Here is a 26955-nt window from a genome sequence, read left to right on the forward strand (position 1 = left end):
GTTCCTGAAAAAGTGATAGGAAAGGGATCCATGAGACAGGCAGAAAGATTTACTTTAGATAAAAAGAGAGCCCTTCTTCTACAACAAAATGAAAGAGAAAACAAAGGGTGTGGATGTAGCTAAATTTGTAAACCTTGTGGATGGGAGTTGAGGGAGTTTCCTACAATGGCTCTTAGTTTCTTTGTGGAAGACTAACTCACTTGGGGAGAAGTCCTCAGCGGAGAACTGGAAGGGAAGAATTCAGGGCTGAAAGCCCTTGTCGTGCTTATTGGAGCAAGTTGAGTTGGGTTAACAAGCAAGAATGTTGGATAAGACTGAGGATTCATTTAAGGTTGGTGATAATAATACCAACCTGCTAGGCTGCATGGTCTTTTTCAGGAGTCATTAGCTCAAGTACAGGCAGAAAGGCAGAAGACTGTTGCATTGGATTTTGGATAAGTAAGTGAAACAGATAGTTAGGGAAGTGACTAACTATCTGATAGATAGTCAAGTGGGGGCAGCATGGTGTGAGACATATGAGAATAGAGAATACTGGTTAAGTGCTCATAACAGTAAAACACACTGGAAAATAAGGAAGTAGACAGAAGAGTGGGCTAATGAACAGGCAGTGTGGAGTTATCAGTGTACTGAGAACCCTGTGGAAGCCTAAGCACTATTATATTTATTAAATTGTATTAAACAAAAAGGAAAGGAACACGTGGTCAGAGGGTAAAATGTATGACATGACTGTGTAATACCTGTAAACATTTGTGTGCATGCTTAATTACCCAGCCATGTCTGACTCTTTGCGATCCCAGGGACTGTAGCCCACCAGGCTCCTCTGTCCATAGGGATTTTCCAGGCTAGAATAATAGAGTGAGTTGCCATGCCTCCTCCAGGAGATCTTCCCAATCCAAGGATAGAACCCAGGTCTTCTGCACTGCAGGAAGATTCTTTATCAGCTGAACCACTTTAAGACTCAGGTTATCAACTATCACAGCAGTAGAATTATACAGTGCCTAACTGTCTACTAGCTTCCCTGTGGTTCAGACAGTAAAGAATCTGTCTACAATGCGGGAGACCTGGGTTCCGTCCCTGAGTTGGGAAGATCGATCCCCTGGAGAAGGGAAAGGCTACCCACTCCAGTATAATGGCTTGGAGAATTCCATGGACTGTGTAGTCCATGGGGTTGCAAAAAGTGTTTCTCTTTCAAGAGTCTTGAGTATAGATGAAATACTTCTTACCTTGGGAATGAGGTATTCTCTGAACTTAACATCCTGAGTTGCTACATGGGGCAGATTGCTGGGGACAAGGTCAATGTATCTCTGGATCTCATGCACCACAGCATCCGTGTAGGGCATGCGGCTCCTGTCCTGCATGCAGGGGCTTCGGTTTCTGCCAACCACACGGTCAATTTCTTCCTGAACTTTAGCTGGCAAGATAGGAATCAGAATTTAGGTCAAGTGATAAAGACATTTTTAATCTTCTTAATCATGGTTACATTGGAAAATTTGTTGTCTCAAAAGAATATAATTGAAAAGAATTTTTAATTGTATATAACTTTTTTAGAGTGAATCTTTTTGACAAAGAACTGTAATTTTGCTGAGTCAATCCTTTCATTACAAATGCATTTGAGTTAGAATTATCTTTTGACAACAATATATTTATCTGGACTTAGAAGGCTTTATCAAGCAATACCCTTTTAGAGAGAGAGGAAGGTTAATGCTTTCCAGATCCTAGGATAACTCTCTTTACTACATTTGACATGATGCAGATCAATGATACTCTGCCACAGAAAACAACAGTGACCTCAGCCCTTGAAACCTCTGCTGCTGATTAAATATTTCTTTATGAGTTTTACTTTAATTTGAATTTAATTCATCCAATTATAGGAAGATCTACTAATGATGATTTTTTTTTTCTTGTACAATATCTAGGCAGATGAAGAATGTTTCATCCTGTCCACCATCTCTGATCCTACCTGTGACTTCTGGGTGCTTTAGCAGGAGCAGGAGCCCATATCTCAGAGTGAGGCTTGTTGTCTCTGTTCCAGCACTAAATACATCCCATACAGTGGTGATCAAGTTGTCCATGGTAAATTCAGAATGTTTATTGTGTTTTTCCTAGCAATGATGTATTAGGATTACTTGATAAATAAAAGAACCTTATAAATAACCTAAAATAATTCCATATGACATCATAATTTTTTAATTACTCATTTGACAAATTAAGCCAAACATTAGAGAGTGTTATAGATGAAGGTAAAGTTAGATGAGTGGTTAGAATTACTTCAGTTAAAACATAGAGTTAAACTTTCAAGTCCTTTCTGATTCTTCACTTTTAATACTCACTAAAGCAAATCAGTTCTTCAGTAATTTCTAACTTGTCTCTTATCAAGTCATCAATGCTACTCACTGTCAATTCAAGCATCTATTGTTTATTTCATCATATCTGAAGTTCTCACTCAAGTATTCAGAATCACCTACCTTCAAACTGCAACACTATTCCCAAAATCATCAGTCATTACACCCATGACAGTTTCTCAGTTACAATCAAGATAATCTCTAAAAATTCCACACACTTCATCACTGCACTTATCCTTCCCTGAACCAATTTTGTCATCTCTGCTAATCTAAGCCGGAGTTTTCTCAAAACCTACCTCAGCTGTTTCCTACTATCTTTCCAACAGTAAGCCTTTCATGATTCCCACCAATTCCTGCTTTCTCTCATTTCTTACATCATCCATTCATGGAATTTATATGATGAAAAAGAATATGCTATCAATAATCTTGGATGTGTCTATTTGTCTGTATGTGAGTGCTTCAACCTGTCCCCAAATAAAGAACCAGCTTTAACGTGGTAAATATGAAAACTTCCAAATAATTTTCAGTGACAATTCATAAATATCTCAAGACATCCATAACGGTTTGCACAAGCAATATTCATTCTTGTATGTGCAAGCAGTGAACACATCTTTAAGAAGGAGCATTTGTTCTAATAAACCAATTTCACTGAGAAGAACAAAGCTATTCCATGTGTCACATCACTCCATTCACAAAGATGAAGTAGCGAATCTGGGTTCCATTTTACCTTTTCCATTTTAATTAGAAAGTAATCAATAAAATCTTGAGGGTTATTGAGGTCCAGGGATTCTTGGTGTTTCTTTATTTCCTCCAAAATAAACTTTCTTTGCTCAGTCATGTTTTTAAATATTGTATTATGACTTCCTGGGAAATGACGTAATAAAGAGGGGAAAGCATTGAAGAGCTGAAAGATGAAAGAATCATTCATTAATTTATTCAGCAAACTTTTATGGGCCCATATTATGGATCAAACACATTGCTATAAAATGAGTAGATTAAGATGAGTAACACATGCATCTTAAACTAGAATATATTTGAGATTGAGAGGAAACTGATAAATTGGCTGGAGTAACAGCAGGCACACGTTACCAACTAATTTCAAAACCATTCATGTTGATGTATGGCAAAACCAATACAATATTGTAAAGTAATTAACCTCCAATTAAAATAAATAAATTTATATTAAAAATATTCAAATTCATTTCTAACCATAGTTCTCTAAAGAAATTCAGGATCATACTACCATCTTTCCAAATGAGGGTACTGAGATTCAGAAAGGCTAGTCAATCAGTTTAAGACACCAAACTAGTGATAGAGGTAGAACCCAGTGTTCACTCCAGTTTACCCTACATGCATGTCTACAGAGAGTCACCTAAAAAGTGTGCAGGGATCACATCCTTTTTGTTATAGTTTTTATGAAAGTATAGCTGATGTGCAATATTTATTCATTTCAGGTGTACAAAATTGTGATTTGACGTTTATATGCATTACAAATTTTTCACCGTGGTTAGTTTAGGAACCCTCTGTCATCATACAGCTATTGAAATGTTATTGACTATTCCTTGTGCTGTATATTATATCCCTGTGACTTTATTTTATAACTAGAAGTTCAGACTTCTTAATCTCCTTCATCTATTTCATTCATGCCCACATTCTATCCCCTCAAGTGATCACTAGTTTATTCTCTGGGTCTACGAGTCTCTGTTTTGTTTTGTTTGTTTTCATTTTTAAATTCCAAATATGAAGTAAATCACATGGCATTTGTCTTTCTCTGCCTGACATTTTCCCTTTAGCATAATATCTTCTAGGCCCATCCATACTGTCATAAACAGCATTATTCAATCTGTTATATGGCTGAATAAATTTCCATTGTATATATACAAGCCATATTTTCTCATCCATTCATTCTTTGATAGATACTAAGGTTGCTTCTATATCTTGACTATTGTAAACAAAGGTACAGTGAACATAGGGGTACACATGCATTTTCAAATTATTGTTTTTATTTCCTCTGGATAAATAGCCAGGACTGGAATTGCTGAATTGTACGTTAGTTCTAGTTTTAATTTTTTGATGAGCTTGCATATTGTTTTCCATAGTGCCTGCATCAATTTACATTCCCACCAACAGTTCATAAGGGTTCCTTTTTCTCCACATTCTCCCCTACACTTGTTATTTCTTTTTGACAAGAGCTATTCTGACTGGTATGAGGTCATATCTCATTGTGGTTTTGATCTGCATTTCCCTGATTACTTGTGGTGCTGAATATATTTTCATATGCTTATTGGACATCTATACATCCTCTTTGGAAAAAATGTTTATTCAAGTCCTCTAGACACTTTTATTTATTTTGAGTTTGCTTTTCTGTTTTGATTTTGAATTGCATGTGTTCTGTGTGAATTTTTTATATTAATCCCTTGTCAGAAATATTTTTTGGAAATGTCTTTTCCCATTTAATAGGTAACTGTTTTATTCCACTGGCATCCTTGTCTTTTGGCTGATCTTAAAAAATGTTTTCAGATTTTCATTGTTGAGTATGATGTTAGCTATGGGCTTGTCATTATGGCCTTTATTACATTTTGAGGTGTATTCCTTCAATACTCACTCATGAAGAGCTGTTGTCATAAATGGATGTTGAATTTTTTAAAGTATTTTTAAACATAATTTGCGATCATAAATTTTTTCTTTCATTTTGTTAATTTAATGTATCAGATTGAATGATTTGCAGATATGGAACCACTCTTACATCGCTGGGATAAATTTAACTTAATCGTGGTTTGGGCTTTCCTGATAGCTCAGCTGGTAAAGAATACGCCTGCAATGCAGGAAACCCTTGTTCAATTCCTGGGTCAGGAATATCCACTAAAGAAGAGATAGGCTACCCACTCCAGTATTCTTGGGCTTCCCTTGTGGCTCAGCTGGTAAAGAACCCGCCTGCAATGCAGGAGACCTGGGTTTGATCCTTGGGTTGAGAAGATCCCCTGGAGAAGGGAATGGCCACTCTGGTATTCTAGCCTGGAAAATTCCATGGACTGTATAGTCCATGGGGGTTGCAAAGAGTCAGACGCAACTCAGCGACTTTCACTTCACAATCATTTGGTTTATGACACTTTTAATGTATTGGTGAATTCTGTTTGCAAATATTTTATTGAGAATTTTTGAGGAAGTGTTTCTTTCTCTTCAATTTTTTGCAAAAGTTTGAGAAAGATATGTATTAACTCATCTCTAAATCTTTAATAGAATTGACCTGTGAGGCTATCTGGTCCTATATTTTCAATGATGGAAGTGTTTAGATGATTATTTCAATATGATTACTAATGATCATCAGTCTGATTAGATTTTCTGTTTCTTCCTGATTTAGTCTTGGTATGTTATGTGTTTCTGTGAATGCACACGTTTTTTCTAGGTATCCAGTTCACTGGTATGTAATTGTTCATAGTGGTGATCATGATCCTTTGAAGTGTTGTGATATCAGTTGTAATACTTTTCTCTTTCATTTCTGATTTTATCTATTTGGATTGTCTCTCTTTTTATCTTGATGAGTCTGGCAAAGGTTTATCAATTTTTGTTTATCTTTGCAAGAACCAGCTTTTAGTTTCATTGACCTTTTCTACTGTCTACAGTTAATGTTTCATTTATTTAATCCCTGACCTTTATTATTTCCTTCCTTCTACTAACTTTGGGCATTGTTTGTTCTTCTTTTCTAGTTATTTTATGTGTAAAGTCAGATTGTTTTTTTGAATTTTTTTTAGTTTCCTGGGGTGAAGAGCTGTTTTCTACAAAACTCCCTCTTAGAACTGTTTTTGTTTTTCACAAAGATTTTTAAATGTTCTATTTCTCATTTCAATTATCTCAAAATATTTTCATTTCCTCTTTATTTATTGGCCTATTATCTGATCCTTTGTATTTTTTCTAGTTATTTTTTTCTTGTGATTGATTTCTAGTTTCACACAGTTGTGGTTAGAAGAGATGCTTGATATGATTTCAATTTCTTGAATTTATTGACATAATTAATTTGTTTGTGACATAACACAATCTATCCTGGAGAATGTTTCATGTGCACTTGAACAGAATGTGTATTTGACTGCATTTGGATAGAATGTTCTGTATAAATCTGATCTAATGTGTTGCTTAACACCAATTTTTCCTTATTAAGTTTAGATCTGCATGATTTATTTATTGGTGCAAATAATGTGTTAAAGTCTCATACCATTATTATATTCTGATCAACAATTCCCTTTATGTCTATTAATATTCACACCCTTTTTTAGTAATGAATAAACTCACCAGCAATATTAAGTTAATGCCTAAACTATGTAGCTTAGTTTTATTTAGGCATTTTATACCCTGAGAAATATGTGTTAAATCTCTTCAGTCATATTCAATTTTTTGTGACCCTATGGACTGTGGGTTGCCATGCCCTCTTCCAGGAGACCTTCCTCACTCAGGGAATGGAACCTGTATCTCTTACACCTCCTACATTGGCAGATGCCTTTTTTACTACTAGCACCACCTGGAAAGCCCTGAGAAATATACATGTTGCCCTTATTCACTTGGCTATTTCTAATCCTAAAGGTTATTGGCTCCTTTTTAAGTAGTACCTTCATGACTTAATACCTTTGCTAGACACTGAAGAAATTTATTAAGGCTGGTAGCTTGTACCAAACTAGCTAGAGAATTGAGAAATCTAGTTTCTAAGTTCGGAGAAGGCAATGGCACCCCACTCCAGTACTCTTCCCTGGAAAATCCATGGATGGAAGAGCCTGGTAGGCTGCAGGCCATGAGGTCGCTAACAGTAGTACACGACTGAGCGACTTCCCTTTCACTTTACACTTTCATGCATTGGAGAAGGAAATGGCAATCCACTCCAGTGTTCTTGTCTAGAGAATCCCAGGGATGGAGAAGCCTGGTGGGCTGCCATCTATGGGGTCGCACAGAGTCGGACACGACTGAAGCGACTTAGCAGCAGCAGCAGCAGCTTCTAAGTCTAGCTCATTCTTTTTCTTGGTTAGGCTACTTTGGAAAATACATTTAATATCTCTGGGTGAATTTGTATGTTCCAAAAAATGAGGAATAGGATATTTGTACTCTATGATCCTTCCCAAATGGAAAACATCATAACCTTACATCCCACATAGAATTTTAGTTATAAAGGATGTACCACATATGTTATTAACTTTTCCTGACATGTACTATCATAAAAAACACATTTTATATACCACTCTCTTTACTTATAGATATACAAGTCAGGGGGTTAAAAAGGTTTCTGAAAAAAATATTTTGCTATAATTGATACACTACAATATTATATTTTTCTTTTTATTACTATATTTCACATTTTAAAACTCAATTCATTAGCTAAATTGAATTGATAACTCACTAATCAGTTACAGGTGATAGTCTGAGTAACATTATCCATTTTGATAGAACACAAAGGGATGATGAAGGATGAGCAATCAATTAGCTAGAAAGTTGTCTCCCATTTAAAGAGAATCTTGACCTTACCTCTATCCAGGGGGTGCTTACAAGCATTGCATTTTCATTAAAATATTTTATCAAGGTTAGCAATTTCTCATCACTGTACTCAAAACGATTCCGGAAAACAATGGAGCATATCACATTGCAGGGAGCACAGCTCAGAAGTAAAGTAGGATCACAAGGAGATCCTAAAAAAGTCAATATAAATGTTAGAAAATATTCTAGTATAAATCTTACATTTACTGTTTAAAGTAAGAAGGTTTGAATTTCAAGATTTTTTTTTTTAATTATAGGAACAACCTGGACATGCAATCATCACTATTCAACATGCCTAAAATAAAATTTATTTGTTTTCCCAAGCAAAATTATCTAATCCAGTGTGGTTTACTTATTTTCCCTCCAAGTATTCTCCTATTTATGTCATTCTCCAAATAACAGCCACAAGGTAATTCACAAGAAAAAGGTTATTTTAAAATGTCTTTAATGTTGCCAGATTTAGCCCTCACTGTTGATACTTCTTCATCATGCCTACAGGAAATAGCAATATCATAAGAAAATCAAGAGACTGGGGAGACTTAAAATAATATTTCAAAAATGCAGTTGAAAAAATTGGACTGGTCAGAATGGTCATCATCAAAAAATCCACAAACAATAAATACTAGAGAGGATGTGGAGAAAAGGGAACCCTCCTGCACAGTTGGTAGGAATGTAAACTGATACAGCCTCTATGGAAGACAGTATAGAGATTCCTTTAAAAACTAAGAATAAAACTGCCATATGACCCATCAATCCCACTACTAGGCATTACGCTGAGGAAACTAAAATTGAAAAAGACACATGTACCCCAATGTTCACTGAAGCATTATTTGCAATAGCTAGGACATGAAAGCAACCTAGATGTCCATCAACAGATGAATGGATAAAGAGTCTGTGGTACATATATACAATGAATATTACTCAGGCATTAAAAGGAATGCATTTGAGTCAGTTCTAATGAGGTGGACAAACCTAGAGCCTACTACACAGTGAAATAAGTCAGAAAGAGAAAAGCAACTGTTGTATATTAACTCATAAATATGGTATCTAGAAAGACAGTACTGATGAAACTATTTTCAGGGTAGAAATGGGTGCAGACATAGAGAACAGACATATGGACACAGGTGGGTGAGAGGAAGGAGAAAGTGGGATGGATGGAGAGAGTGGCATGGAAACATATACACTAACATATGTAAAATAGATATCAAAGGGAATTTGCTGTATGAATCAGGGACCTCAAACCAGGGTGACAACCTAGAGGGATAGAAAGACGTGGGAGGTAGAAGGGAAGTTCAAGAGGGAGAGGACATATGTATACCCATGACTTATTCATGTTGATGTATGGCAGAAACCAACACAATGTTGTAAAACAATTATCTTCCAATTAAAAACAAATAATTTTTTTAAAAAGAAAAAAATTGGAGCATGCTTTTTCTGTAGAAGAAAAGAACAGTGAAGGAAATTGGAGTTACATTCAAATATTTTAAAAATATGTTATAGTATTAGAAACAGGCTTCCCAACCAAAATAAAGAATATGACTAGCTTTATTCCTGTTTGATAACAATTTGTAAGCCTTGTCTTTTCTTCTTCTACTGACATCTAGACTAGGTGACTTTAAAGAAAGCTCAAGTGATACTTCTTTGCAACAAGAACAAAATTTAAAGAACATAAGGTCTGGTTTTTCACTGAGAACCTTCAACCCCAATCTATCCCCAAAAGACCATAAAAATCTCAAGACTGCATCCTTTCTCTGCTCTCTCAAGCCATTTTTGGATCTGGTTCCTAGCCACCTGCCCTCCACAGAAAGCCTCATTAAGTGTGTAATAGACCTTTTCATATCCTATTGAGATGTGTGTATCACTACTAATCTCAACATCTAAACTAAATTTTCAATGGGAGGTCCACCCTGCCTCTGCCTGGTTACTACCACAACACTATACTCCAAAAGGAAAAAGTCTATCAGGGATTAAAAAGTAGAAGTTACAAGGAAAAAGGTTATGCCCAACATGTAAAATAAACTTCCAACAGTCAGTTAACCAGTGACAAACTCAGTTCAGTTCAGTTCAGTTCAGTCGATCATTCATGTCTGACTCTTTGCAACCCCATGGACAGCAGCACACTGGGCTTTGCTGTCCATCACCAGCTTCTGGAGCTTGCTCAAACTCATGTCCATCGAGTCGGTGATGCCATCCAATCATCTCATCTTCTGTCATCCCCTTCTACTCCTGCCTTCAATCCTTCCCAGCATCAGAGTATTTTCCAATGAGTCAGTTCTTCCCATCAGGTAGTCAAAGTAATGGAGTTTCAGCTTCAGCATCAGTCTCTTCAATGAATATTCAGGACTTATTTCCTTGGGATTGACTGGTTGGATCTCCTTGCAGTACAAGGGAATCTCAAGAGTGTTCTCCAATACCACAGTTCAAAAGCATATATTCTTGAGCATTCAGCTTTCTTTATAATCCAACTCTCACATCCATACGTGACTGCTGTAAAAACCACAGGTTTGACTAGATGGACCTTTGTTGGCAAAGTCATGTCTCTACTTTTTAATATGCTGTCTAGTTTGGTCATAGCTTTTCTTCCAAGGAGCAAGCACCTCTTAATTTCATGGCTGCAGTCACCATCTGTAGTGATTTTGGAGCCCAAAAAAGTAAAGTCTCTCACTGTTTCTACTGTTTCCCAGTCTACTTGGCATGAGGTGACGGGACTGGATGCCATGATCTTAGTTTTCTGAATGTTCAGTTTTAAGCCAATATTTTCATAACTTTTTCACTCTCCTCTTTCACTTTCATCAAGAGGCTCTTTAGTTTTTATTCACTTTCTGCTGTAAGGATGGTGTCATCTGTGCGTTTGTGGAGAAGGAAATGGCAGCCCACTCCAGTGTTCTTGCCTGGAGAATCCCAGGGACGGGGGAGCCTGGTGGGCTGCCGTCTATGGGGTCACCCAGAGTCGGACACGACTGAAGTTACTTAGCAGTAGCAGCAGTAGCAGCATATGTGTGTTTGAGTTTATTGATATTTTCCCAGCAATCTTGATTCCAGCTTGAGCTTCATCCAGCCCAGCAATTCATATGATGTACTCTGCATAAAAGTTAAATAAGTAGGGTGACAATACACAGCCTCAGTGTACTCCTTTCCTAATTTGGAACCAGTCTGTTGTTCCATGTCCTGTTCTAACTGTTGCTTCAGACCTGCCTACAGATTTCTCAGGAGGCAGGTCAGGTGGCCTGGTATTCCTTCTCTTTCAGAATTTCCACAGTTTGTTGTAATGCACACAGTCAAAGGCTTCGGCATAGTCAATAAAGCAGAAGTAGATATTTTTCTGGAACTCTCTCAGTTTTTTGATGATCCACCAGATTTTGGCAATTTGATCTCTGGCAATTTCCTCTGCCTTTTCTAAATCCAGATTGAGCATCTGGAAATTCACAGTTCACATGCTATTGAAGACTGGATTTGAGAATTTTGAGCATTACTTTGTTAGCATGTGTTCAGTTCAGTTCAGTCACTCAGTCGTGTCTGACTCTTTGCGATCCCATGAACCTCAGCACGCCAGGCCTCCCTGTCCATCACCAACTCCCGGAGTTCACTCAGACTCACGTCCATCGAGTCAGTGATGCCATCCAGCCATCTCATCCTCTGTCGTCCCCTTCTCCTCCTGCCCTCAATCTTTCCCACCATCAGGGTCTTTTCAAATGAGTCAGCTCCTTTCAGCTTCAACATCAGTCCTTCCAATGAGCACCCAGAACTGATCTCCTTTAGGATGGACTGGTTGGATTTCCTTGCAGTCCAAGGGACTCTCAAGAGTCTTCTCCAACACCACAGTTCAAAAACATCAATTCTTCAGCACTCAGCTCACTTTATAGCTCAACTCTCACATCCATACATGACTGCTGGAAAAACTATAGCCTTGACTAGATGGACCTTTGTTGGCAAAGTAATGTCTCTGATTTTTAATATGCTGTCTAGGTTGGTCATAATTTTCTCTCCAAGGAGTAAATGTCTTTTAATTGCATGGCAGCAATCACCACCCACAGTGATTTTGGAGCCCCAAAAAATAAAGTCAGCCACTGTTTCCACTGTTTCCCCATCCATTTGCCATGAAGTGATGGAACCGGATGCCATGATCTTCGTTTTCTGAATGTTGAGCTTTAAGCCAACTTTTTCACTCTCCTCTTTCACCTTCATTAAGATGCTCTTTAGTTCTTCTTCACTTTCTGCCATAAGGGTGGTGTCATCTGCATATTTGAGGTTACTGATATTTCTCCCAGAAATCTTGATTCCAGCTTGTGTTTCTGCCAGCCCAGTGTTTCTCTTACAGCTCTGCGTGTAAGTTAAATAAGCAGGGTGACAATATACAGCCTTGACATACTACTTTCCCTATTTGGAATGAGTCTGTTGTTCCATGTCCAGTTCTAACTGTTGCTTCCTGACCTGCATACAGGTTTCTCAAGAGTCAGGTCAGGTGGTCAGATATTCCCATCTCTTTCAGAATTTTCCACAGTTTGTTGTGATCCACACAGTCAAAGTCTTTGGCATAGTCAATAAAGCAGAAATATATGTTTTTCTGGAACTCTCTTGCTTTTTTGATGATCCAACGGATGTTGGCAATTTGATCTCTGTTTTTTCTGCCGTTTCTAAAACCAGCTTGAACATCTGGAAGTTCGTGGTTCACATATTGCTAAAGCCTGGCTTGGAGAATTTTGAGCATTACTTTACTAGTGTGTGAGATGATTGCAATTGTGTGGTAATATGAACATTCTTTGGTATTGCCCTTCTTTGGAATTGGAATGAAAATTTCCCAGTCCTGTGGCCACTGCTGAGTTTTCCCAATTTGCTGACATATTGCGTGCAGCACTTTCACAGCATCATCTTTCAGGATTTGAAATAGCTCAACTAGAATTCCATCACCTCCATTAGCTTTGCTCACACACACTTACCTAGAGCCAGACATCCTGGAATGTGGTGATATGAGTGCAATTGTGTGGTAGTTTGAGCATTCTTTGGCATTGCCTTTCTTTGGGATGGGAATGAAAAATGAACTTTTCTAGTCCTGAAGCCACTGCTGAGTTTTCCAAATTTGCTGGCATATTGAGTGCAGCACTTTCACATCTTTTAGGATTTAAAACAGATCATCTGGAACTCCATCACCTCCACTAGTTTTTTTTGTAGTGATGCTATCTAAGGCCCACTTGACTTCGCATTCCAGGATGTCTGGCTCTAGGTGAGTGATCACACCGTTGTGATTATCTCGGTCATGAAGATTTTTTTGGGGTAGTTCTGTGTATTCTTGCCACCTCTTCTTAATATCTTCTGCTTCTGTTAGGTCTATACCATTTCTGTTTTATTGTGCACACCTTTGCATGAAATAATCCGTTGCTATCTCTAATTTTCTTGAAGAGATCTCTAGTCTTTCCCACTCTATTTTTTCCCTCTATTTCTTTGCATCATTCACTAAGGAACACTTTCTTATCTCTCCTTGCTATTCTTTGGAACTCTGCAGTCAAACTGGGCAAACCCATGAGTACGAGGTCTCATAGTTAGGTGAAATTGAGCAGAGTCTGGATGGTCATCAGTGAGGAAGCTGAGAGAAGGCCATATTAATCATTGGGAAAATGAATCAGCTAACAATAATTTCTGTGTGAAATACAAAGCAGGTGGACAAAACCACTTACAAGTAATGTGTATCAAATTTCAGTATTCATTGATTTACTAATTCCATTTCAGAAATTTTATTCTAGAAAGTAATCAGGACAGCAGTCCTAAGATGGCAGAGAATAGGATGGGGAGACCACTTTCTTCCCCACAAATTCATCAAAAGCACATTTGAAAGTTGAGTAAATTCAACAAAACAACTTCTGAATGCTGGCAGAAGACATCAGGCACCCAGAAAAGCAGCTTTGTCTTTGAAAGGAGGTAGGAAAAAATATAAAAGATAAAAAGCAAGACAAAAGAGGTAGGGACAGAGCTCTGTCCCAGGAAGTGAGTCTTAAAAAAGAGAGGTTTCCAGACACCAGGAAACACTCTCACTGGCGAGTCTGTGGTGAGTCTTGGAAGCTCAGAGGTCAACATAACCAGGAGGAAAAATAAATAAGTAATTAAAACCCACAGATTACGTGTGCAACATTATTTCCCAGTGGAGAAGCAATGCAGACACCAACATCCGCCACTAGCAAGCGGGTGCTGGGCAGCTAGGCGTGGGCTGTATTGCTTAGAGTAAGGACTGGGCCTGAATTGCTTGGAGTAAGGACCGGGCCTGAATGCCCCAAGGGCAATCTCAGGGAGGTAACTTGAAATAGAAACCCAGACTGTAGGATAGCTACCCCGTGAAAAGCCCTAACCTAAGACACCACCAGGCCCGATCACAGAACAAAGGACTGAGCAGAGCTAGCCGGGTGCGGACCGGCCAATCCCCCACCAGAGACAGGCAGGCAAGGGCAGCCAGAGGTGGAAGGGGGCAATTGCGGCCCCAGAGAGGCATTATCTACCAAACTGCAAGCAGGTTTCGGTGCTAACCAAGACTTCATGGAATTCTGGACAATTGACATTCGCTTGAGAAGCTGTGCCGGTTGTACACCCAGAAAACCGAGTGGCAGGGACAGGGGAGGTGATAAGTTGCAGCAACCATGCTTGCCAAACACCTGGTCACCTGAGCTGCTCGGACCTGGGAAGGGCTCAAAACACAGGCCCAACCGAGTTTGTGCCTTTGAGGAGTACCTGAGTACCTGAACCTGAGCGGCTTAGACCTGGGAAGTGCATACAACCAGGGCAGGCATCAGACAGTTCCTGGCAGAGCAACCTAGAGCCTAAGCAGTGTAGACAGAGAAAGCACATGTGCTGTGAGCAGGGGCAAACCCAGTGGGGCCGAGACACTGCAAGGACACACCAATGTTGTTTGCTTGCAGTGTTCCTCTTTCCCCACAGCATGACTGAACAAGTGAGCTTCAAAAAGTGTCCACCACCTCCCCCTTGTGTCAGGGCAGAAATCAGACACTGAAGAGACCAGCAAACAGAAGAAGCTAAAACAGAGGGAACCGCTTTGGAAGTGACAGGTGCAATAGATCAAAACGCTGTAGTTAGCACCGACTACATAGGAAGGGACCTATAGAGCTTGAGAAGTATAAGCTGGATAAAGGAACTATCTAAAAATGAACTAACCCCACACTGTCCACAACACCAAAGAAAGTCCTATATATATATTTTCTATTATCATTCTTTAAATTAAAAAAAAATTATTGTTGAGTCCTCTATTATTTGTTTAATTTCTATTTTTATAACCTACTATTACTTTGCAAAATAAAAAGACCCTATTTTTTAAAGCAAACTTCATATATATATATATTTTATAATTTTTGTGATTTTTTTCTTTTTTCTTTAATATTATATTTTTGAGAATCCAACCTCTACTCTAGATTTTTAATCTTTGATTTTTAGTATTTGTTATCAATTTTGTACCTTTAAGAACCCAATCTTCAGTACCCATTTTTACTCAGGAGCAAGATTACTGGCTTGACTGCCCTCTCCCTCTTTAGACTCTACTTTTTCTCTATTAGATCGCCTGTATCTCCTCCCTCCCCCTTCGCTTCTCTAGCCAACTCTGTGAATCTCTTTTTGTGTTCCAGACGGTGGAGAACACTTAGGGAACTGTATACTGGCTAGATCTGTCTCTGTGTTTGATTTTCCCCTTTATTCTCCTGTCACCTCTGTCTGCTTCCTCCCTCTTCTCTTCTCTGTATAACTCCGTGAACATCTCTGAGTGGTCCACACTGTGGGGAGCACATAAAGAAGTGATTACTGGCTAGCTTGCTCTCTCATCTTTTGATTCCCCCTCTCCTTCTCCTGGTCACCTCTATCTCTCTCCTCCCTCTTCTTTTCTCCGTGTAACTCTGTGAACCTCTCTGGGTGTCCCTCACTGTGGAAAAACTTTTCAACTTTAACCTAGATGTTATATCATCAGTGCAGTATAGATGGAGAAGTCTTGAGGCTACTGTAAGAATAAGACTCAAAAACCAGAGGCAGTAGGCCCAAGTCAAAATCCAGAGAACACCAGAGAACTCCTGACTTGAAGGAACATTAATTGATAGGAGCTCAACAAACGCCTCCATACCTACACTGAAACCAAGCACCACCAAAGGGAAAACAAGTTCCAGAGCAAGACATACCATGCAAATTCTCCAGCAACACAGGAACATAGCCCTGAGCTTCAATATACAGGCTGCCCAAAGTCACTCCAAACCCACTGACATCTTATAACTCATTACTGGACACTTAAGAAATCCAGCTCCACCCACCAGAACACTGACACAAGCTTTGCTAACCAAGAAACCTTGACAAGCCACCCATCCAAACCCATCCATAGCAAGGAAACTCCACAATAAAGAGAACTCCACAAACTGCCACAATACAGAAAGGCCACCCCAAACACAGCAATATAAGCAAAATGAAGTGGCAGAGGAATACCCAGCAGGTAAAGGAGCAGTATAAATGCCAAAAAAAAACATACAAAAGAGAAAGAGATAAGGAATATAACTGATAAAGAATTCCAAATAATGATAGTGAAAATAATCCAAAATCTTGAAAACAAAATGGAGTTAGAGATAAATAGCCTGGAGACAAGAAATGAGAAGATGCAAGAAAGGTTTAACAAGGACCTAGAAGAAATAAAAAAGAGTAAGTCAACAATGAATAATGCAATAAATGATATCAAAAACACTCTGGAGGGAACCAACAGTAGAATAACGGAGGCAGAAGATAGGATTAGTGAGGTAGAAGATAGAATGGTAGAAATAAATGAAACAGAGAGAAAAAAAGAAAAAAGGAATTAAAAGAAATGAGGACAGCCTCAGAGACCTCTGGGACAATGTTAAACGCCCAAACATTAGAATCATAGGAGTCCCAGAGAAGAAGACAAAAATACCATAAGAGAATACTTGAGGAAATAATAGTTGAAAACTTCCCTAAAATGGGGAAGGAAATAATCACCCAAAGTCCAAGAAACTCAAAGAGTCCCAAACAGGATAAACCCAAGGCGAAACACCCCAAGACATATATCAATCAAATTAACAAAGATCAAACATAAAGAACAAATATTAAAAGCAGCAAGGGAAAAACAAAAAATAACACACAAGGGGATTCCCATAGAGATAACAGCTGATCTTTCAATAGAAACTCTTCAGGCCAGAAGGGAATGGCAGGACATACTTAAAGTGATGAAAGGAAATAACCTACAGCCCAGATTACTGTACCCAGCAAGAATCTCATTCAAATATGATGGAGAAATAAAAAGCTTTACAGACAAGCAAAAGCTGATATCAGATAAAATAGACTTTAAATCAAAGGCTGTGAAAAGAGACAAAGAAGGACACTACATTATGATAAAAGAATCGATCCAAGAAGAAGATATAACAATTATAAATATATATGCACCCAAAATAGGAGCAATGCAATATGTAAGGCAAATGCTAACAAGTATGAAAGTAACAATAACACAATAATAGTGGGAGACTTTAATACCCCACTCACAATTATGGATAGATCAACTAAATAGAAAATTAGCAAGCAAACAGAAATTTTAAATGATACAACAGACCAGTTAGACCTAATTCATATCTATAGGACATTTCACCCAAAACAATGAATTTCACCTTTTTCTCAAGCACACACAAACCTTCTTTAGGCTAGATCACAACCTGGGCCAAAAACTTAGCCTTGGATTATTCAAAAAACTTCAAATCATTCCAAGCATCTTTTCTGGCCACAGTGAAGTCAGATTAGATCTCAATTGCAGGAGAAAAATATTAAAATTTCCAAAATATGGAGGCTGGACAACTCGCTGCTGAATATCCAACAATTCACAGACGAAATCAAAAAAGAAATCCAAAATATGCATAGAAATGAGTGAAAATGATAACACAACAACTCAAAACCTATGGGATACTGTAAAAGCAGTGCTAAGGGGAAGGTTCATAGCAATACAGACATACCTCAAGAAATAAGAAAAAGTCAAACAAATAACCTAACTCTACACCTAGAGCAACTAGAAAAGGAAGAAATGAAGAACCCCAGGGTGAGTAGAAGGAAAGAAATCTTAAAAATTAGGGTAGATATAAATTCAAAAGAAACAAAAGAGACCATAGCAAAAATCAACAAAGCCAAAAGCTGGTTCTTTGAAAGGATACATAAAATTGACAAACCATTAGCCAGACTCGTCAAGAAACAAAGGGAGAAAAATATCAAATCAATAAAATTAGAAATGAAAATGGAGAGATCACAATAGACAACACAGAAATACAAAGGATCATAAGAGACTACTATCAGCAATTATATGCCAATAAAATGGACAACTTGGAAGAAATGGACAAATTCTTAGAAAAGTACAACTTTCCAAAACTAAACCAGGAAGAAATAGAAAATCTTAACTGACCCATCACAAGCATGGAAATTGAAACTATAATCAGAAATCTTTCAGCAAACAAAAGCCCAGGTCCAGACAGCTCCACAGCCAAATTCTACCAAAAATTTAAAGAACTAACACCTATACTACTCAGCCTCTTCCAGAAAATTGCAGAGGAAGGTAAACTTCCAAACTCATTCTATGAGGCCACCATCACCCTAATACCAAACCAGACAAACATGCCACAAAAAAAGAAAACTACAGGCCAATATCACTGATTAACATAAATGCGAAAATCCTTATCAAATTCTGGCAAACAGAACCCAACAACATATTAAAAAGATCATACATCATGACCAAGTTGGCTTTATCACAGGGATGCAAGGATTCTGTAATATCCACAAATCAATCAATGTAACACACCACATTAACAAATTGAAAGATAAAAATCATATGATTATCTCATAGATGCAGAAAAAGCCTTTGACAAAATTCAACATTCATTTATGATAAAAACTCTCCAGAAAGCAGGAATAGAAGGAACATTCCACAACATAATAAAAGCTATATATGACAAACCCACAGCAAACATTATCCTTAATGGTGAAAAATTGAAAGCATTTCCCCTAAAGTCAGGAACAAGACAAGGGTTCCCACTCTCACCACTACTATTCAACATAGTTCTGGAAGTTTTTGCCACAGCAATCAGAGCAGAAAAAGAAATAAAAGGAATCCAGATTGGAAAAGAAGAAGTAAAACTCTCACTGTTTACAGATGACATGAACCTCCAAATAGAAAATCCCAAAGACTCCACCAGAAAATTAATAGAGCTAATCAATGAATATAGTAAAGTTGCAGGATATAAATCAATGCACAGAAATCCCTTGCATTCCTATACACTAATAATGAGAAAACAGAAAGAGAAATTAAGGAAACAATTCCATTCACCATTGCAATGAAAAGAATAAAATACTTAGGAATATATGTACCTAAAGAAATTAAAGACCTATATATAGAAAACTATAAAACTCTGGTGAAAGAAATCATAGAGGACACTAATAGATGGAGAAATATACCAAGTTCATGGATCAGAAGAATCAATATATGAAAATGAGTATACTACCCAAAGCAATCTATAGATTCAATGCAGTCCCTATCAAGCTACTGACGATATATTTTGCAGAGCTAGAAAGAATAATTTCATAATTTGTATGGAAATACAAAAAAAACTCAAATAGCCAAAGCAATCTTGAGAAAGAAGAATGGAACTAGAGGAATCAACTTGCCTGACTTCAGGCTCTACTACAAAGCCACAGTCATCAAGACAATATGGTACTGGCACAAAGACAGAAATATAGATCAATGGAACAAAATAGAAAGCCCAGAGATAAATCCATGCACCTATGGACACCTTATCTTTGACAGAGGAGGCAAGAATATACAGTGGAGAAAAGACAATCTCTTTAACAAGTGGTACTGGGAAAACTGGTTACCATTTGTAAAAAAAAAAAAAAAATGAAACTAGAACACTTTCTAATACCATACACAAAAATGATCTCAAAATGGATTAAAGATCTAAATGTAAGATCAGAATCTATAAAACTCCTAGGGGAGAATATAGGCGAAACACTCTCCGACATAAATCACAGCAGGATCATCTATGACCCACCTTCCAGAATATTGGAAATAAATACAAAAATAAACAAATGAGACCTAGTTAAAATTAAAAGCTTCTGCACAACAAAGGAGACTATAAGCAAAATAAAAAGTCAGCCTTCAAAGACAGCCTTCAGAATGGGAGAAAATAATAGCAAATGAAGCAACTGACAAAAAACTAATCTCAAAAATATACAAGCAACTCCTGCAGCTCAACTCCAGAAAAATAAACGACCCAATCAAAAAATGGGCCAAAGAACTAAACAGACATTTCTCCAAAGAAGACATACAGATGGCTGACAAACACATGAAAAGATGCTCAACATCACTCGTTATCAGAGAAATGCAAATCAAAACCACAATGAGGTATCATTCCATGCCAGTCAGAATGGCTGCTATCCAAAAGTCTACAAGCAATAAATGCTGGAGAGGGTGTGGAGAAAAGGGAACCCTCTTACATTGTTGGTGGGAATGCAAATTAGCACAGCCACTATGGAGAACAGTGTGGAGATTCCTTCAAAAACTGGAAATTGAACTGCCTTATGACCTAGCTATCCCACTGCTGGACATACACACCAAGGAAACCAGAATTGAAAGAGACACATGTACCCCAATGTTCATCACAGCACTGTTTATAATAGCCAGGACATGGAAGCAACCTAGATGTCCATCAGCAGATGAATGGATAAGAAAGCTGTGGTACATATACACAATGGACTACTACTCAGCCATTAGAAAGAATACATTTGAATCCATTCTAATAAGGTGGATGAAACTGGAGCCGATTATACAGAGTGAAGTAAGCCAGAAAGAAAAAAACCAATACGGTATACTAACACATATATATGGTATTTAGAAAGATGGTAATGATAACCCTGTATGTGAGACAATTAAAGAGACACAGATATATAGAACAGATTTTGGACTCTGTGGGAGAGGGAGAGGGTGGGATGAATTGGGAGAATGGCATTGAAACATGTATACTATCATGTAAGAAATGAATTTCCAGTCTAGATTCGATACAGGATACAGGATGCTTGGGGCTGGTGCACTGCGATGACCCAGAGAGATGATATGGGAAGAGAGGTGGGAGGGGGGTTCAGGATTGGGAACTCATGTACACCAGTGGCAGATTCAGTCAATGTATGGCAAAACCAATACAATATTGTAAAGTAAAATAAAAATTTAAAAAAGAATACATTTGAATCTGTTCTAATGAGGTAGATGAAACTGGAGCCTATTATACAGAGTGAAGTAAGCCAGAAAGAAAATCACCAATACAGTATAATAACGTATATATATGGAACTTAGAAAGATGGTAATGATAACCCTGTATGCGAGACAGCAAAAAAAGGCACAGATATATAGAACAGTCTTTTGGACTCTGTGAGAGAGGGGAAGGGTGGGATGATTTGGGAGAATGGCATTGAAACACGTATATCATCATATGTGAAATGAACTGCCAGTCCAGATTTTGATGCATGATACAGGGTCCTCGCGGCTGGTGAACTGGGATGACCCAGAGGGATTGGATGAGGAGGGAGGTGGGAGGGGTGTTTCAGATGGGGAACGCATATACACCCGTGGTAGATTCATGTCAATGTATGGCAAAACCAATACAACTTAGTCTTTGAAATTATTTTCACCAAGTTAATAGCAGATTGTCAAAATTCACACTTGCTTCTTCTTCTTGTGCACACATATAAGCACATTTCCCAGCTCCTCTTACAGATAAGCACATTTCCCAACACTTGTGACTGAGTTACAGCCATGGGATATGAAAGAACTTTTGTGTGTCTGCTATACCTCACCTATTAAAAACAGTATTGTACTTTTCTTTATTCTTTCCTTCACCCCCACTACCATTCAAAGAGATGAACTCTGGAGCCACTGGAAGGCAACCATGTGTTGAAGGCATCAAAGGCCCTGGAAACCAGGTGCTTGAAAAGGCCATTACGCCAGCAACTTCACCTCCTACTACTGTCATGGGAGCCGAAAGTCAACTTCTGTTGTATTTGAGCCGTTACCACTCTGTAGTCTACTTGTAATAGCATTTGGTCTACCCCAGCAGTTACTGCTAATTACATAAAGAAATACCCACCATTGGTTTTTTTTAATGCTTCCACCAAACACAAGGCTTCCTCTTGAATTCTGTGTTCAATGGTCTTCTTCCCCATCCCCATATTTCTCAAAACCATGAGGGAGAAACGTCGAGTTTGCTTCCATATTTCTCCATTGCTGAAAACAATTCCTATCAGGACAAAAACCAAAAACAGAGAAAAATAATCCATTGCCATGAATTCTAGCTGAGAGTCTTTAAACCAGGAAATGACAAGGACACCTAAGCCGGGATTAAATATAGTAGTGACAGCCTCAGGAATTCCTATCGGGCCTTTCATCACCTACCTCCTCCTCTCTTAACCCAGCTTGTAACTTACTGTCAGGACTCTTGGTTTTACATATTACTACACTCTTCTTATCCATTAGCTTCTGCAAAATTCAGAACAACCCTAAGAACCAAGTTGTTTTGTTTCCATTTTACTTATGAGGGTGCTGAAAATCACAGAAGCAAGATATTCGCTCTTTGGTAACACAGCTAACAATCCATAGAGTCCAAGTTATAGGTTAAGTTTTCAGCATTGATTTGTGCACTGAAAATGAACTGTAGGAGAAACAACAAAAGAGTCAATTCTTAAGACAGAGATAAACAGCACTTGTGTATTGAAAGGAAGCTCATGCAAATCTATTCCTCAAGTAAGGGACATGGCCATAGCTCTTCCCATTTTGACATTTTCCTTCTATTTTCTAATCTCTTCCTTAAAATATGGATGTCTTCCCCGTGTTCTACCCTGCGGGTGCATGCCACCCCTTCTCACAGCCCACGACTAGGCCAAAGCATAAAGCACAAATATGCTCTGAAAAGAGGGTCATGGGGAAAGACAATAATTATAAATTAGAATATTAAAGAAAATCTTTTGAAATCAAATACTTGCGCTGTCATCTGTTTTACTACATTGTACCAAAAAAAGTTCAATGTCAAACTTCCAGAGCCAAGAACAAGATCAGAAGAGACAATGCTCATAGAGACCTTGTCAAATAAGATCTTAAAGAACAATGTAAAGGATGAAGTGACCCTCTTCAGGCATTATTTTTATAAGAACCCAGTGACCCACAGAGGATGGGATAGTTCAAGGTCTTACTATTAAAACACAGATGACAGACAGAGCAAGCATTTGATTTCAAAAGATTTTCTTTAATACTCTAATTTACATTAAGTCTTTCCCCATGACCCTCTTTTCAGAGCATATTTGTGCTTTATGCTTTGTATTATATTCTATTGGATAAAAAAAAAATTGTTGTGCTTTGTTTTCTAAGAAGAATAGAAAATTGAATGCAATGTACATACTCCAAACCTTTGCTGGTTCCATGTATATATTATGCAAGCTTCCAAAACTAGTCTCTTAGCAACCATGACTCAGGCCAGAAAGCAAAATGTTCAGTAAATAAGATAATTTATTGTCATTTTCCTCCTTTCTTTTTCTCTCTGTCTCTTTCTCATTTTCTTACCTTGCCATAATTTATTAATAGAACATTAGTGATTAGAAGATTTGTTTTCACTGCACTTAATGTTTCATTCAGACTGTGTCTTCTTCGTAATTTTAAATATGGATTAATGATCCATAGAAAACTGTTTAATGATGATGCTTTCATAAACTTCTTTATTACCTATAATTTCTCAATTCCTTAGCCTATTTGAATCTTTCAACCTACAATTCCCACACACTCCTCAAATAGAAGCATACCTAATCCCTGGTTGATGTTGTCTGCCACTGGTAAACTACCTCTGCCAGAAAATTCCTCACTCTGATCAATCAGGACTTGCTTCACTGCTTCATATCCATGCAACACCACAGTGGGCTTCATGCCAAAATACAGAGTGAACACAGGACCATAATCTTCTGCTAGCTGGAAAAGAAACAGGGGATGCAAGAACAGTGAGCATTTCAAAACTGAAAATGTAGATAATGTAGGAAAATGTAGATAATGTCGGAAATATTTTTAATCTTCTTAAGATTCACCCAGTATAAAAGGTTTCAATTTCTAGAACAAGTAATTTAATATGACATCACTTCACTACAATGGTAATTATCATTATATTATTAGAATACTGTTATTATTATTATCATCACCATCGATAGTTATTCTTTATTCAGCTCCTACTATGTGACAAAGACCATAGTATGAATTTTATTAGTATTATTCTATTAAGCTCTTTTCTGCCAAAACTATAATTGCTCCTTCCTTCTTATAGTGGCAATAAATGATACGTTTCCTCTATGTAAGGGAAGGCGCTCCATCTCTCACACATGCAGACTAATAATCATCCCCTCATTATCCATTCTTCACATCTTTAACACCAGAGACCTCTAAGCTTTCAAAATACATAAGGACATAGCCATAGACATTTTCCATCTTCCCGGTGTGATGATGTAAATAAGTTTCCACGAACCAAGATAAGCAGAAGGGATGTGCACAAATTCTACACTGGCATAAATGGGTGACAACACATCTTTCATTTCTCCTCATATCCATAGGTTGAAATGACAGCGTGGAGATGACCCCTCTGTGACTGCAAATGAGAACAACAGCCTTAGAGCACAGGATGGTAAACCACAAGACTGAGAAGATCCGGTTCTCTGAAAGACCTGGTGGAGGAGAGGCAGCCCAGCAGCACTTAACTCTATGCCTTCTAAGTGGAAGGCAGAAATAAACTGTTTTCCTTAAGTCACTGCATTATTGTGGTCTTTCTGTCATAACAGCTTATTTAGTGTACTACATGATACAGACTTTCACTCTTTCAACTTGTCTAATGTTTGAGTCCTTTTGCCACCATATAATTCATTCTCCACACAGCAACTCATTTTACAAAGCAAATGTTAAAGAACATCATATTGCTCTTTTGCTAAAGACCAATATTCTTAAAATGCCTGTAAGATCTACATACTCTGGTCCCTGCTTACCTGCCTAATCTCATCTCACACCGTGCTTTTACCTACTTTCTGGGTAACAAAAAATTGGTCCTCTTTCAGACATTCCAATAGCTAAGTCTGTTCCAGACTGAGAAAAAAGATGGGACAAACATTTACCTGTATCTTATCCAGTTAATGTCTAATTATATTTCAGATCTTAGCTCCAATTTCACTTCCACAGAGAACCCTTACTGACTATGCCTCCTACCTGTAATCCTTTAAACTACATCATCTTTCTCTACTGTGTTCCTATTACATGGTTTATAATCATACACTTATTTGCATAACTGTTTCATAAATATATGCCTACCATCTAGACTGTAAATTCTGTACTGCTGATTTTTTTTTTTAATTCACTGCTCAGATAGTCAAGGAATCCGCCTGCAATGTGGGAGACCTGGGTTCTGTTCCTGGGTTGGGAAGATCCCTGGGAGAAGGGAAGAGCTACCCACTCCAGTATTCATGCTTGGAGAATTCCATGGACAGAGGAGCCTGGCTGGTGGGTCACAGCCCATGCGGTAGCAAAGAGTCGGACATGACTGAGTAACTAAAATTTTCACTTTCTTTCACTTTGAAAATTTCCAGCATCTGACACACCTGGGTCTGAAAATAGGCATTCAATAACTTGTTAAGCTCAGGTATTAATATTTGTGCATAATAACTATTATTCACATTTTAAAGAAATAAATATTAAATCTCAGAGAGATTTTTAAAATTTGACCAAGGCTGTAATTTAACAAGTGCATGAGCTGGGGTGCTGACACAATCTCTTCAAAACCAGAGTCTGATACACAGAAGGAGGAGCTTCCAGGGGCAGTACTCTAATAACTACCTTTCCCAGAGAAGTCAGATTTCAGATAATTCCTTCAAGATTTAAAGAGCTATAGAACAGTTATTCATTCATTGAGCAAATACAACAGAAACTGTGAGATCTCTGGAAACTTGGTTATTTCCTTGACTTCAGATCACTCTATTATTCTTTCAGGAAGTTTGGGGTAGTCACTCTGTAACTATGCAGTTTTTAAAAATTAAAGCAATTTCATTGCCATTAGAATTCACCAAAAATAAATGTTATAAAGGAACATAGGTCACAACATGGACAGAGAATTTCTACTTTTGACGTTTTCAACAACAATCTAATTGATCTCAATCCTTTCTGGCAACCTTTAGCTTCATACCATCTAAAATCATGTCTGGGTGTCATACATCATGGACAAGAGGGATTTATCCCAGGGATGCAAGTATGGTTCAATATTCTCAAATTAATCACTGTGATACATCACATTAACAAATGGAAAAATAAAATTCATAAGATAACTCAATAGATGTAGAAAAGTTTTTTATAAAATTCAATATCCATTTAAGATTAAAAATTCTCCACAAAGTAGGTATAGACGCAACATACTTCAACATAATTTAAAAATCACATATATAATAAGTCCACAGCTAACATCATCATACTTGACAGTGAAAAACTGAAAGTATTTTCTCTAAAATCAAGAAGAAGATAAGGATGCCTACTCTTGCCACTTTTACTCAAAATATCATATTGGAAATCAAAGCCATAGCAATCAAAGAAAGTGAAATAAAAGGAACTGAAAAGAATGAAGAAAAACTGTCCTTATTTGTAGATGATACAATACTATGCTTACAAAATTCTAAGTTTAGTTCAGTTGTTCAGTTGTGTCCAACTCTTTGTGATCCCATGGACTGCAGCATGCCAGGCCTCTCTGTCCATCACCATCTCCTGGAGTTTACTTAAACTCATATCCATTGAGTCAATGATGCCATCTGACCATCTCATCCTTTGTCATCTTCTTCTCCTCCCACCTTCAATTTTTCCCAGCATCAGGGTCTTTTCCAATGAGTCAGTTCTTTGCATCAGGTGGCCAAAATATTGGAGTTTCAGCTTCAGCATCAGTCCTTCCAATGAATATTCAAGACTAATTTCCTTTAGGATGGACTGGCTAGATCTCCTTGCTGTCCAAAATTCTAAAGATCCCAACAAAAATCTTCTAGAGCT

General features: G+C 37.7%; 1 protein-coding gene across 3 annotated transcripts in view; it reads right to left on the reverse strand.

Moving 5' to 3' along the window:
- The window catches only part of LOC138070108 (cytochrome P450 2C21-like), a 49675-nt gene that overhangs the window by 19370 nt on the left and 3350 nt on the right, over window positions 1-26955 (reverse strand). The window contains exons 2-7 of one of the 3 annotated variants that reach the window (XM_068961190.1): window positions 23706-23864; window positions 22004-22153; window positions 7848-8008; window positions 3070-3246; window positions 1961-2102; window positions 1224-1411 (exon numbers count right to left, since the gene is read on the reverse strand). In XM_068961190.1, coding sequence (XP_068817291.1) covers window positions 1224-1411; window positions 1961-2102; window positions 3070-3246; window positions 7848-8008; window positions 22004-22153; window positions 23706-23864 — 977 coding nt within the window. Of the gene's footprint in view, window positions 1-1223; window positions 1412-1960; window positions 2103-3069; window positions 3247-7847; window positions 8009-22003; window positions 22154-23705; window positions 23869-26955 lie in introns of all 3 variants that reach the window. The other 2 variants (XM_068961189.1, XM_068961191.1) reach the window with 2 other exon arrangements.

This window comes from Capricornis sumatraensis, chromosome 23, assembly GCF_032405125.1.
Source record: "Capricornis sumatraensis isolate serow.1 chromosome 23, serow.2, whole genome shotgun sequence".
In the NCBI taxonomy this organism is placed as follows: domain Eukaryota; kingdom Metazoa; phylum Chordata; class Mammalia; order Artiodactyla; family Bovidae; genus Capricornis; species Capricornis sumatraensis.